Source organism: Crocodylus siamensis, chromosome 2, assembly GCF_052110815.1.
Source record: "Crocodylus siamensis isolate JL-2025a chromosome 2, ASM5211081v1, whole genome shotgun sequence".
In the NCBI taxonomy this organism is placed as follows: Eukaryota; Metazoa; Chordata; order Crocodylia; family Crocodylidae; genus Crocodylus; species Crocodylus siamensis.
The window spans coordinates 185,370,727-185,385,657 of NC_143396.1; the positions used below are offsets into that span (position 1 = coordinate 185,370,727).

Below are 14,931 nucleotides of genomic sequence, written 5' to 3' on the forward strand. Positions count from 1 at the left end.
GTGGGTGAAATTCTGAATTCTCATTGCAAAAGGAGTCGGATGAAGACATTTCAAAACAGAGCATTTTCTGTAACTGCTGTCTGCCTGCCTGCCAGCCTATCACTGTTTTCAGAATGGGAGGGAGAAAAGGGAGTGGAGGGAGTTCAGTCTGGGGGAGTTTCAGCCGTCACTGGAGGGTGGGGTAGGTGTGGTGGGGCCCCTGAGGTGTGGGGGGGAGGCTCCAATTCACCCACCCCACACTTCAGCACTGGCTGGGGAACCCTTAGAATGAACTCCCTCTGCTCCCTTCCCCCCTCCCATTCTGAAACCTTTGCAGCCTTGCAGGGAGGCAGGGCTGTTGCTGGGGGAAACTGGCTGCAGGCCGGTAGCCAGCAGTTAGATTACCCCTCCCCCTGGAACCAACAGTGAACAGGGATTGTTGTAACTCAGAACACTTCCTGCAAAGTGTTCCCAGTTACAGTGGAGAGTTGCACTTCTGTCTGCACCTGAATTCCTGGGTTATTTTAATACTAAATGACACTTCACAATAGGCACTTTACTTTTCAATATTCTAATATAATAAAAGGCTTTGTCTGTCTGTCCGTAAGGCTTTTGCCCAACTGCACATATGCCAATTGGTTGTGCAGCAGGATGGCCAGGGGCACGACCAGCTGCGTTAAAATGGGAGCCTCTCCCCTGCACCACCTCTTCCTGCAGCCACCAGTGTGGCAACTCCCTCTGCGCCACCTCCACATGTGGCAAAAAAAAATAAATTGCCCCGAGCACTTTACAAGCAGCAGGGCCAGGGTTGGACCCAAATGGGGGGAACAGGTTCGGATCCAAGGAGGGGGGTTGGACCCAAAGTAGGGGGAGGAGGAGTGGGGTTGGACCTGAACTGAGGGGGGTTGGACCTGAGCAGGGAGAAGGGGGAGGGGATGAGGCGGGGTCAGACCCAAACCAGGGGGAGGGGGTGTGGGGTCAGACCTGAACTGGGGGGAGGGGGGTGGGCCATGGCCAGGGTCAGACCCGGACAGGGGGCAGGGGTGGACACAAGGGCATGGGGGGGTGGAGTCAAATCAAAGGAGGGTGGGGTCAGACCTGAATGGGGAGAGGGGGGCAGGATTGGACCCGAAGCCAGGGGGGAGGAGGGGTGCAGGTTCAGATGCAGGCTGTGTCCCTGCCGGCCCCGCTTCCCCGTCATTCTTAATGGGCAATTTGCTAGTACCTTTTGTAACATTCTATTTAATTACTGAATTATACATTTTGTATCTTTTTGCCACTATGGAAAGGTGTGCTTTCATATGATGACTTGTGTAGTCACAAACCCCAGAGATCTGGCTAGTCAGCTGGGATAGGAAAGGGTTTTTTTTCATAGAATCATAGGAAGTTAGAGTTGGAAGAGACCTCAGAAGGTCATCTAATCCAACCCCCTGCTCAAAGCAGGACCATCCCCTAATAGATCATCCCAGCCAAAGCTTTGTGTAGCTCATTTTAAAAACCTCCAAGAACGCAGCTTCCCCCTCCTCTCTGTTCCAGTGTTTTATTACCCTCCTAGTGACAAAATTCTTCCTAACATCTAACCTAAACTTCCATTGCTGCAACTTGAGACCATTCCTCCTTGTTCTGTCAACTGCCACCACTGAGAACAGTCTAGCTCCATCCTCTTTCAAATCACCCTTCAGGTAGTTGAAGGCTGCTATGAAGTCCCCTCTTAGTCTCCTCTTCTCTAGACAAAATAAACCCAATTCCCCCAGTCTTTCCTCATAAGTCAGTGGTCACCAAGTAGTGGATCCCGATCCACCAGTAGATCTCATAGCTTCTTGGATTTAATCCAAGGCTAGGGTACGGGGCTGAGTGCCTGTGTGCACACGCACTCCAGCCCAGCAGGTCAGTCCATGGGGAAGGGGCCGGGGCTAGATTGAGCCCCTGTCAGTGAGGGACTGTGCCGCAGAGGCAGGAGCAAGGGTAAGTTGAGTAGGGCTCTGGCCTGGTGAGGCTTACTTGCTGGGGGGGCACACCCCCAAATAATTTTTTCTCCCTCAGTCTACCCCCCATTCCCTCCCCACAGACATACCTGCTGGGTGGGGAGAGCAGTGGCGGTAGCACACAGTAGAACTTAGGTTGCTTTTAAATGCCAAAGGTGATCGCCTGCTTTAAAAGGTTGGAGACCACTGTCATAAGTCATGTTCCCCAGCCCCTGAACCATTTTTGTTGCCCTCCACAGGCCTGTTTCCAATTTGTCCATACCCTTTCTGTAGTGGGGGGCCTATCTCCCCTGCCATTTCTCTTCCTGCCCTTTTAATTGTTTGTGTTTCTGTATCATATCTTCTTCTTTGATTCCAAAACTGCACTGTTGTTAGTTTGCAACATCATTATTTTCCACAGCATCCAATTCATGTCACTAACTAAAGAAGACTATAACATAAGCCTTCAAGTCTCCCAGGCAGGAGACTCATTTTAAGTCATTGAAGACCTATGACTGTTGTTTCTATCATGACCAAACTACTTTGAAGTTAAGGGTGGGGAGAGGAGAAGGGATGGTTTTATTAGAAGCTATAACAGGATTTTATTTAGGAACAAGACTTTAGCCAAGGAATTTAACAATTAGTTTTCAAACGAACGCTTCGGGCTAAACTGTGTTGCAAAGATGCAGCCTAGAATAAGAGAGAACAAACCAGTGTAAATTAAATTCTAAAATATTTTTGTTCAAAACTTGAAGTGTTTCCATACATCAGTGCAATCCCAGTGACTCAGAGAGAAGGAGAAAGTTTGGATGCCAACTGTTCCAGTTCTCCACCAGGAGGTGGTTTTCTGGTCATACTATATCTGCCGTATATCAGCTCCCATGGTGTACTGGGAGAGACAGTACACCATGGGAGCTGATATATAGCTAATGAACCAGAGACAAGGAAAGCATGAGGGACACAAATTACAGCTGCACCACAGCAGCAGAACTAAAACATTTTTGTCATCAGACATTCAGTTGTTCCACTGGAGACTGATTTTTTTTGTGGAAAGTAAATGGTGTTTGAAAAAAGCATGTTTTGTCTATTCCCAGTTTTCCATTTTAAAACAGTTTCGGTGGAAAATTCACCTAGCCCCATTCCTGAGAGTCACTGAGCCACCTTAACCCCTAGTGAGGTCAGCTGATGTTATTGGTTGAAGACACTGTTCTTTTTCCCTTTCATACCAGTTTATCAGAATAAGTCTATGAGACCTGATATAATTACAGTGCTATCAAGTGTGTACATGTGAGTAGAAGGGGTGGCACTGAAGTGTAATTAATAGATATGTGAGGGGGCAGAGCATCCTTCAGGCTTGACTCCAAAGTTATAAAATAATTTGCTCTTAAATGTGCCTTTCCCTCATCTAATATGTATTATTTGGAAAGTTTTAATCACCAGAATCCCCTAGAATTTCCTAGAGGTCCTCAGTATTAAAAAGTCTGTGGAAATGTGTACACTTAAGTGTAACAGCAGAATGAGAGCTGAGTGTCAGTACAGCTTGTCACTAAAAGCCTGTCCTTTCATTTAATGTGGTGACAGCTCTAAATTTGCAGGTTGTTATCATGATAATGACCTGTTTCAAGTTATGCACTCTTCAGTTTGCCAGAAGGGCAGATAATCCTCCTCCTTACTATTGCATCTTTTCTCATCTCTAAGGCTGGAAACAGATGTCATTTTTGTTTTATTATAAAAATGTTTGTGGCGGCACAAGGGCCAAGCAAACAAGCATCCATGCCCATCATCATGCCACAAATGCTCAACATTTGTGGGTATGACACAGGTAGTATAAAATTGTGCTTCTTTTTTGCAGCAGACATCTGTTTGCTTTGTGGTGGGAGAGTATGGGCATCCTGGAGCTGTCTGTGCTTCCAGCTGGCCTGGGGAAGGTGTTTCTGGGGCTTCAAGGACCTGGTCCTGCTTTCCCTAGGAATTATTCCCATTTCCAGATCTTGTTGTGTCAGACCCCTGAAGCCATGGAGATGCCTGCCCAAGTTTCCCTTATTTGCAGACAGACTCATGCTCTGGGAATCCCTGGGCATGTATCATGGGGTATGCCATTGCAAATAAGAGAACTCCAGGTTCCCCACTTGCAGACATGTACCCCAGGAATGCCCTGGGAGGAGATTCCTCAGGCATGCATATTGTGTGGACCCACCTCAACTTGGGGAATGCCTCTGCAAATAGGGGAACCCCAGGGTCCCTCATTTGTAGCTATCCCACAGGATCAGATCCCTGAGGCTCTGGGAGCCTTGCAGCAGGTGATGATTAGGTGGCCCATTGAAGTGGATCCCCTGGACCGGATCCCAGCACAGCAGATTTGCTTCATTGGGAGACATCTATTTATAGCCTGAGGGAGAGTTATGCAAGGAACAAAGAAAAGAAAAAAAACAAACGACCTTGCCACACGGACGTGGGAGGTTTAGGAAGAGAAAGAGTCAAAAGAAAAACAGATTTTATGTTGTGACCTTTGAAAAATATTGTTTGTTTAAGCACAAAGGGGAAAAAATATGTCTGGGTACCACAGCCCACAGAATTAAGGTAAAATAAATGGAAAAACAATGAAGTCCAGAGAAATGCCTGCTTTACCACTGTACCTGTTACAGCCAGTTACACCAGTGCGAAAGAGGACAGAGCAAAATGATATCAGACGGGAATGACAAGGTTTTACACCTACTTTACGGTTCACAACAGAGTTTTTTTTTCCTGGGTGCAGCATTTACATATGTGCCTAGGACTGCAGAACATCGAGCCAGGGCAGAGCAGTCATGGGCTGGCAGAGGGTCCGAGGTTCAGCGGCAGAGGGGCTGGCTGGGGTATGAAGGGGGGGAGCTAGGGAGCAGGCAGCCCCGACACTGTAGCACCCTCATGCCCCAGCCAGCCCCAGTCACCATCTACATGTGCTTTGTGGTGGAATAAATTACTCCACCATAGGATAGTACTTGTCCTGGACAGTACTATCCTATGCTGGAGTTAATTAATTGACTCCTCCATAATATGGATGCGTGTGTAGACAGTGATGTTTTACTGTGGAGCTAATTAATCAACTCCACAATAAAGTGCACATGTAGCCACACCATTAAGTGTTCTCAGGGCAGCTTCATTAGCTTTGTTATTGAAGTTATACAGATGGGTTAAGTTGGTTGTCCAAAAGCATGTAGCAAGTCAGTAGCAGGGAACTGAAGTACAGGGAGTTTCTGGCTATTTCCCCTCTAATACTGCAGGGCCACATTTCCTCAGTGCAGCATGTCAATGCTTTAGTAATTCAAGTGATAAATAGTAACATTTCATTTTATGTGAGTTCTATATTCGAATTTGTGTTCAGTTCACTGGCTCATGCCACCTGCTATGAGTTTATGATGATGATAATTAGCACATCAAGCACAGGATTGTTCTAAGAAAATATGCAATTAATATAAAATAAAGATGTGTTGAAGTTTGCTGTTTTAAACTAACAGTGGGAAGGAATCACAGCTCAATTGCTAATGACTCACATTTCACATCTTTAATATATCTAGATCTGTGGGATCTAAAAGAAAAGTCTTCTTTAAAAAATGAGAAGGTTTGTGCAATAAGCTGAGTTCATCTAGTGCAGCTTTGGGGAATATAGTGCTGTATACTGAATCTTTTCAAAGTCCTCTCTAAGTGGTGCATGATGGAGAGTCTGCAGTATGCTGAAATGAGAAATATCTTGAGTCATACCATAAAGTAGGATATCCTTTTCCTTTAATTTATAAAGGTGTTGATGATATCCAAACTGATTCATAGAATGGTCTTGTATTTTAATATTTTTTTAGTGGCCACAGCACAGATGGCAAACTCCATAAATACAGTTTAATATAATACTTCCTTGACAGCTTGTATTTTTGACTTCTTAGATAATTGCAATGAAGGATGGAACCATTCAAAGAGAAGGGACTCTCAAGGACATTCAGAAATCGGAGACTGAACTCTTTGAACACTGGAAAACACTCATGAATCGGCAGGACCAAGACCTAGAGAAGGTTATTATGAGTTCCTAACTTCTTTTGTAACTGTTCTTTACATGAAAACCAGTTTAGTTTGAAAAAAATGCAGTAGTTGAAATACTGTGTCACTGAACTTAATTGGAATAAAATGTTATGATTTGCTCTTTTATGCCAAATTTTACATCTAGGTTTATCAGACCTTATCCAATGTATGAAGCATCTAAAACTACATTCCTTATTATTGCAAAGTGGGGAATTTTCTTGCATATGGAATATGGTATTAAGCCATTAAGTATAAAGAGAAGTGAATCAATAATGTACAGGAATGGTTATGTTTTAAAGATAAATGTTGCAGATATTACCCACTGTATTGCATTTAATGTTTTTAGTACTTGTATAACAGGTCACTGATGATCAATAAATTAGTTTTCATTAATTATACTGCTACAAACTAGGAAGAACTACATAAGCAGATGCTCTCTTCAGTGGGAGCTTTCCCCGAGAGGCCTGAGAATGAAGCTGCTAAAATGTTGAATGAAATTAATGACTTGCTGGCAATATCACCTTCCCATTTTATGCATTTTTGGATTTATATAGAGGTGACAGATCTACTATCCCTTTCTATTCTGATAAGTTCCCTTTCTTTCTATTGACACTCTAATTTAGAAATATCTTTTGTGACCTCTATAAGTTTTTAGACACTTCATTGAAGCATACCTCATGCTTTGTTCTGCTTTTAGGAGACTATAATTGAAAGAAAAACTGTTTTGGAAAGGAAAAATCACCGGAGGACTACATATTCTCGAGAAGCTCTGCTAAATGATGATGAAGAGGATGAAGGTAAATAAGTTTGGCAATAAGCACCCTGAGGCCTACTACCCATTATCTGCAAGCCTGTAGTACTCAGGACATGCCTACACAGGTGGGGCAGTGTCCAGAGGGCACAGTCCCCAGGGATCAGGCCTGGGGTCCAGAGGTCAACTTGGGACAACTAAGAAGCTGTCCCTGCCATGTGGCTGCACAAACTACCAGCCATGTGGCACTGTACCAAGCAGGAGGCTGGCCCTCAGCTGATGCGGCTGACCAGGTGCAGTTTGTGCCTGAAATCAGTGTCTACATGTGCACTATTAGTTAATGCCTCATTTTTTTAGCACTTATATGTATTGGTACTAGCAAGCAGTGCACTAGAGTAATCTACTGTGCAGTAATTCCCATGCATATGTAGATGGTGATGCTTTACTGCACATTAGTCTAATTAGTCTAGTGCATTAGTTGTTGTTTTATTGTTGAATCATTCTGGGGGTAATAGGTTTAAAATAAGCAATAAAGCCATGATTTTCCAAAAAAACTCTGAGCGCCTATCCATGTGACGGATATCTGCTCCGACGCATGCCAATTAGCACACATCAGACCAGACTTGATTAACTGAGTCTGCTGCAAGTCTGCTGGAGCAGCCTCTGTGTCATGTGTATTCAGTGTCCCTGGATTTCCAAATGGTGGTGGGAGCGCTTTAACTAAAGCTTGTTGAATGCCCTCTGTGACTCGATATTTTCCATGGGTTATGTTTTTTAAGAATCACATGGCAAGGTTGACCTTTGAATGCAGTTTGTAAAAAGCAATCTGGAAATGTTAGGTAACTAACTGTAGCCTTCTGAAATCTGTCAAAACTGTTCCCATTTGGGCTGCAGTTCAGGAGAGTGTTCATATTCAGGAAGAACAAATTTTGATAGAACTCAATAGGACTTAGCACATGCTTAAGAATAAGCATGGGCTTTTAACTAGATTCCTGAAAAGAAGCTAACTTAAACAAGCATTTACCTTTGTTGAGCCAAATTCTCTTCTGGTGTAAAGAGCACAGTTGCACTAACTTAAGTGGAGTTTTGTCCCATCACATTAGCCCAGTAGTGCCCACAGCTGATTTATTTCCCTATAAAGAACATCTCTATATTTTAAAAGCTCTTCTCCCCTCCTTTTGGGATAATAATTTCACACAGACATACATACACATGAAACATTTGATTAACAATTACAATTGCAAAACTTGCTCTGCAGCTTTCAAACTACAAAGGTGGCTTTTAAGAACCCAGACCAGAGAAAGGGCATTCATTCTCTCTTTAAAAGAGAGGAGCAAGGGGCAGTTTAAAAAGGGTCCACCGATGGCTTAGTTGCAGTTTGTCCCAGCTCCAGCGAGAGACACACAGGCAGAAGCCTATTGTGCCCCTGTAGAGCCTAGGGACCCCCAGAACCCCCCCAGAGGGACCCTGACCCAGACCTCCAGCATAGTCAGAGGTAGGTGGGGCCTGCAGCAGGGAGGGAGGGTCCCTGACCCCAGACAGCTGCAGGGCAGTTGAATCGCAGCCAAGGAGGGACACGCCCCCCCCAGCTCCTACTTGGCCCAGCCCCCAGGGAGCCATGCAACCAGTCCCACCCAGCGCATGAGACTGGTGAAGGGGGGACACACACCTGTCCCCTTCTTCCATGGGGCAGGGACCTCTAAGGCCCTAGAAAAGTGCAGCCCCATTAGTGAGCCCTTCTGTGCATGCGCACAGTTTAAAAAGGGCCTGCGGTTTGTCCCTGCTCCAGCGAGAGAGACACAGGCAGAAGCCTATTGCACCCCCATGGAACCTAGGAACCCCCAGAACCCCCAGCAGGACCCTGACCCAGACCTCCAGCACAGCCAGAGGTAGGTGGGGCCCGCAGCAGGGAGGGAGGGACCCTGACTCCAGACAGCTGCAGGGTGGCTGAATCAGAGCCGAGGAGGCACAACCTGCCCCAGCTCCTACTTCACCCAGCCCCAGGTAGCCATGCAACTGGAGCCTTACGAATAGGCCACGCAAACAGGCACACTTGTCTGCCTGGTGCACAAGTTAGTGTGGGAGTTTGGGCCCTGCCTGTGAGCCCCTAGGGTAGATAGTCATTTAGCCAGACTACCATCAGTAAAATTCAGATGGGCATGCGCTGCAACCCGAGGGTCTTCTCGGGGTCTCCAGCCCCCCACTCTGGCTCTTCAGAGGCCTCTACCCAGATGGAGCCCATAGTTCCGGGTCCCATGCAGTCAGAGCCCCTGGCTGTTGGCTGTGGGGGCTGCCTGACACTTTTTCAGGCTCTGGGGACTAGGAGCATGGCCACCTCCCCTTGTGAGGTCTGCTTCCTTTTGGGGTCTCTGGCAGGCCAGCTGGAGGAGCTCCAGGCCACAGTCCAGAGACTGTGCACCATCAGGGATGGCAAGTAGGAGATTGACTCCTACTACCAGGCCTTTCACACCCTGGAGGCGGAGAGTAGACCAAGGTAGCCTTCCAGGACAAAGGAGAACTCGGGGACCTCCCATGCTGTCCAGCCAAGAGGTGGACCAAGGTGATCAAGGGCCGCACCAAGGTCCCCGCCCCACTGGAACTTTGCAAAAGGTACAAACCTCTTGCAGCCCCAGCAGAGCCTGCTAAGCTGCCAGCTCCGGTAGGCAGCACAGGCTCAACTGTAGCTACCACCCCCTCACTCCCCAAGACAAAACACAAAGTATTTGTCAGGGAAGACTCCATCCTGAGAGGGACATCTGCCACTCCGACCCCTTAACCTGGAAGTCTGCTGCTTCCCAGGTGCCCGTGTCCGAGACATTGCAGAGAAGATCCCTGAGCTCCTCCGGCCCACTGACCACTACCCTATGCTCCTTATCCATGTGGGCACCAATGACACGGCTTGGAGCACTCCCATCTGGGTCATGAAGTACTACAGGGATTTGGGAGCAGGGCTAAAGGGTTTGGGGGCACAGGTGGTGTTTTCTTTGCTCCTCCCAGTCTCAGGCTTTGGGCTGAGGAGGATTGTGGTAGGAAACCAAGACTGCAGCACTGGTGTCATTGGGAAGGCTTCGGCTTCCATGACCACAGTCCACTATTTGGTGAGAGAGAGGCAGTGAGCTGCTGGGAAGAGATGGCCTCTACCTCTCTCAGCTGGGAGGAGGCTCTTCTCAGCCAGACAGGCTTACCTGCTCCACCGGGCTTTAAACTAAGCCCGTTGGCAGACAGGGGGCACTACTGCCACTGCTGGCCCGCTGAACAAGCTTTGCAAAGCCAGTAGGTCAAGGCACTTAGGGGAGCCCACACCTGCCCCAGCCCTGGAGTGAGTTGTGGGCAAGGCAAGAGCCCCTAAAGGGACACTTGCCTGCCTGTACACAAATGCCAGGAGCTTGGGGAATAAACAGGAGGAACTCATCCTCCTGCTTAACACAAATAATTACAACGTCATAGAGATAACGGAGACCTGGTGGGACTCAACCCATGACTGGACCAGGGGTATAGATGGCTATACCCTGTACAGGAGAGATCAAGTGGACAAAAGGGGTAGGGGGTGTAGCTCTCTGTCAAGGAAAGCTACGTATCCCTGCAAGCCAACATTGGCGACCAGGGAGGATGACTGGAGATCCTCTGGGTTAAAATGGGTTAAAATCCATGGGTAACATGGCACAGGGGACACAATGGTGGGAGTCTACTACAGGCCTCCTACCCAGGATCAAGAGCTTGACCAGGAGTTCGCCAGGGAATTGACTGATGTTGCATGCTCCTGGCGTATGGTTGTCATGGGAGACTTCAACTACCCTGACATCTTGTGGGAAGAGTGCTCAGCCAAATCCGAGTGGTCACAAAGCTTTCTCTCGTGCGTGGATGAGCTCTATCTGACACAAGAAGTCGATGGGCCAACGAGAGGTAAAGCGCTGCTTGACCTGGTACTAGCAAAGGGGGATGACCTAATCAGCTACCTAATGATCGAAGGGAACCTGGGTGACAGTGACCACGAGTTGATCACCTTCACCATCCTCCATAAAGCTGGCAAGTCAGTCAGCAATACAGAAGTCTTTGACTTCAGGAAAGCTGACTTTGACACGCTCAGGACACTTGTCAGTGAGGCCCTAATGGGGATGGGAGTTCAGGTTGAGTGGTTGCTCCTCAAGGGAGCAATCCTGGATGCACAAGCTAAGTGTATTCCGTCTCAGAGGAAAGGCAGCAAAAGGACACAGCAGCCCCCTTGGCTCTGCAGGGAACTAGCGGACTTCCTGAGTCTAAAAAGAAAGACCTACAAAGGATGAAGGACTGGATCCACTTTCAAGGAGGAATATTCTGCATTGGTCTGGACTTGCAGGGAGCGAACCAGAAAAGCCAAGGCTGCAACTGAACTCCAACTGGCTACAAGTATCAAGGACAATGAAAAGTCCTTTTTTAGATATGTGGAGAGCCAGAGGAAAAGCAAGAGCAACATTGGACCCCTGCTAAACCAGTTGGAACAATTGACAACCAATGCCCAGGAAAAGCCAACTTGCTAAATGGGTACTTTGCATCAGTTTTTCACCAGTCCCAAGGGGTGCCCCTGCCCATTACAGGATGGAAACGCCTGAGTGAGGGTGATCCCTTACCCTCCTTCAATGCTGACCTTGTGAAGGAACACCTTGAGAGGCTGGACGCCTTCAAGTCAGCCAGCCCTGACAGTTTACACCCCAGGGTACTCAAGGAGCTGCTCTTCAAAAACTCCTAGAGCTCTGGTGAAGTGCCCAAAGACTGGAAGAAGGCCAAAGTGGTGCCTATCTTCAAGGAAGAAAAGAAAGTGGATCTGGCAAACTACAGGCCCATCAGCCTGACCTCTATCCCAGGGAAGATCTTAGAAAAGATTATCAAAGAGACCATTCTTAACAGACTGGCCGATGGCAGCATCGTAAGAGATAGCCAGAATAGGTTTGTTGCGGGTACATCTTGCTTGACCAATCATATTTCCTTTTATGACCAGGTGACCTATCACCTGGACAAGGGAGAAGAGATTGATGTCGTATATCTTGACTTTAAAAAAAAAGCCTTTGATCTGGTATCCCATGATCACCTCCTAGCAAAACTGGCCAACTACGGCCTCGGCTTCACCACGAACTGCTGGCTGGAGAACTGATTCCGTGGTCAGACCCAAGGGGTGGTGGTTGAGAGAAGTCAATCATCATGGTGTCCTGTGACCAGTGGGGTCCCCCAAGGCTCTGCCCTTGGAGCTATATTGTTCAACATCTTCATTAATGACATGGACATTGGAGTCAGAAGCCGACTGGTCAAGTTCATCAATGATACCAAACTCTGAGGTAAAGCATCCACACCCGAGGACAGGAGGGCGATCCAGGCTGACCTTGACAGGTACAGGAAATGAGTGGATGAGAACCTGATGGTGTTTAACACCAAAAAATGCAAGGTTCTCCACCTTGGGAGGAAAAACCTGCAGCCCGCTTATAGGCTGGGCAGTGCTACGCTGGTTAGCACTACAGATGAAAGGGACTTTGGGGTCATGATTGACCCCAAGATGAACATGAGCCTTCAATGTGATGCTGCAGCTAGGAAAGCGAGCAAAAAGCTGGCTTGCATCCATAGATGCTTCTCAAGCAAATCCCAGGACATCATTCCCCCATTGTACTCAGCCTTGGTAAGGCCGGAACTGGAGTATTGCATCCAGTTTTCGGCTCCACAATTCAAAAAGGATGTGGAGAAGCTTGAGAGAGTCCAGAGAAGAGCCATGTGCATGATCAGAGGTCAGGAAAATAGACCTTATAATGAGAGGCTGAGAGCCATGGGACTCTTCAGCCTGGAGAAGCATAGGCTCAGGAGTGATCTGGTGGCTGCCTACAAGTTTATCAGGGGTGACCACCAGGATCTGAGGGAACGTCTGTTCACCAGAGCACCCGAGGGGATGACAAGGTCAAATGGTCACAAACTCTTTCATGACTGTTTTAGGCTAGACATAAGGAAGAACTTCTTTACTGTCCAAGACCCCAAAGTTTGGAATAGACTGCTGCTGAAGGTGGTTCAACCACCTACTTTGAACGCCTTCAAGAGAAATTTGGATGCTTATCTTGCTGGGATCCTATGACCCCAGCTGACTTCCTGCCCCAGGACAGGGGTCTGAACTCGATGATCTTCCAAGGTCCCTTCCAGCCCTAATGTCTATGAAATCTATGAAAATGTTGTGCACATTTTGAATGGTAGCTTTTATAAGCTAAGATGCTAGACCTTGATCCTGCCATCAGTAGTTCAGAAGCAGAAGGTTGCATCTGCCCGAAACCCTACTTACAATAGCAGGACTCTGCAAGAGTGTAGTATCTCGGCCTCTTGAAGGCTCAGATCGAAAACAGTACTCCACCTGAACACTGTCAAATGTATTGGAGGTCAGGAAGAGGAACATCCCCAAGCTGTTAACTGTTTGCCAAGGGATTACTTTATTTTTTTAATAAATGCCTTATTATTGACTGGTTTCATGAATAACATCTGCTACGCTAGTCACCTTGCAAACTGTGGATATTGTACAACATTGTTGTTCCAGTAGACTAGCTTGTTGGCATATTGTTCCTCATATTTAACTGGTTGTGCCATATCGTGTTAATTTATAGCACTGGGGCTATTAGCCTCCAAGCACCTGCTTAAGATATTTGCTGAATTGGGTTCTATGAACATAAGACATGAAGTGCAACATGGACAGCACGGGTAATAAGTCTTGTTATGGTATTTCACAATCAGCCTTTGCCAGTTCATTTATCAGGTGTAAATGTAAGAAGATCCCAGCGTAACTTTACTATCAGTCCCTACTAACAGTCTTTTTGTTTTGTTAATTGCAGAAGAAATAACAGAAAGTGATGATGAAGACAATTTATCCTCTGTGCTACATCAGAGAGCAAAGATGCCTTGGCGAGCTTGTGGGAAGTATCTCAGCTCAGCAGGAATTTTGCTCTTACCTTTATTGGTCTTTTCCCAGCTCTTGAAGCACACTGTTATGGTGGCTATTGACTACTGTCTGGCAAAGTGGACATCTGCTGCCATTTCTGCAATGATAACAGAAAAGCAAAAGAATTGCACAGCTTGCCAGGTATAGTAAAGCCACATATTTAGTTTGACAGGTAAACCTTTCCCTACCTTAACTTCCACTTGACCTTTTATGTGTGATGTGTTGTATTCCTACTACAATGTACAACACGGAATATTGTCAGGGTTAACACATTTTTAGTTACCATCATCATTATGGTGCTGAATTTCTTCTTTTTACCATGATTATAATATTGTAATCATTTCACACTACTTGGTAACGTAGGTCTGCATCTCTAAAATAGTCTTGACAGAGACATAACTCTTTTTTTCTGTGTTGTACCCGTGTGGCTGCTGATAGTGCTTTCAAGCCGACTTCCCTAACAAATGAGAACAAAACCCTAATCTAGACTACTTCTCTTTTGATTTTTATTTTAATTCTGCATGGGATTCCTAATAGCGTGAGCTGTGGGATTTTACCTCATCAAGGAAAAAAATACCAAACAGCTTGAATAGTGCTATGATTAATTTATTATTTTTAAGAAGGACTAAGTAAGTATTCCATCATTTTTGATGCAATGCTGAAAATTATTCTTGTTGAAAAACCCTATTTCCATCTGTGTATGAATTGATGTCTGTTACTTGCATTTTTGTGAATTTTGCTGTAGACTTCCATGGGACCAAGATTTTGCTTTTGAGGCTGAATTTTAATGTAAAATTGCTAGTAATTTATTCTAAAACTTCCTGTTCTTTCTTCTACTTGCGTTAGAAGATGGTACCCAACATGTGATATCAGGCTCTAAAATGAATTGTTTACTCAATTGGAATTCTCAAATACATAAACTTTTAAATCCTTGCTTCTCACTTAATTCCTGGACCACCACGGCAAAACATCACTCCAACACTATCATAAACTTTTAAAATAATTTTATAAGATTCTGTGATTCTGAATATCTAATCCAATCCAAACATGCTTCTCACCTGAACAATTTCATAAGTATTGCTTAAGGTGGTTAGGACTCATTGGCAAAGCTAAATGGAGAAGGAAGCTTGTGTTTCCTCCCTTCATTGGGTGGAGGAAAATGGGCTTCTTTCCTGAGGCTGTCAATTCTGTATTTTGTCTCCAAAATAAACTGATTTATTTTAAATTATTTTAATTGTTTAAAGATAACA

At 46.0% G+C, this 14,931-nt stretch overlaps 1 protein-coding gene and 1 long non-coding RNA gene across 5 annotated transcripts in view; one reads left to right on the forward strand and one right to left on the reverse strand.

The window, feature by feature from the left end:
* ABCC8 (ATP binding cassette subfamily C member 8) overlaps positions 1–14,931 on the forward strand; it is a 148,145-nt gene that overhangs the window by 102,852 nt on the left and 30,362 nt on the right. For all 4 annotated transcript variants that reach the window (XM_090032571.1, XM_090032572.1, XM_090032573.1 and 1 more), the window contains 3 exons: positions 5,861–5,986; positions 6,691–6,790; positions 13,575–13,822. In XM_090032571.1, the coding sequence (XP_089888697.1) occupies positions 5,861–5,986; positions 6,691–6,790; positions 13,575–13,822 (474 nt within the window). The remainder of the gene's footprint in view (positions 1–5,860; positions 5,987–6,690; positions 6,791–13,574; positions 13,823–14,931) is intronic.
* The window catches only part of LOC149871469 (uncharacterized), a 96,733-nt gene that overhangs the window by 70,750 nt on the left and 11,052 nt on the right, over positions 1–14,931 (reverse strand). Inside the window, exon 2 of the long non-coding RNA XR_016440246.1 lies at positions 13,692–13,778. This is a non-coding gene — a long non-coding RNA (uncharacterized LOC149871469). The remainder of the gene's footprint in view (positions 1–13,691; positions 13,779–14,931) is intronic.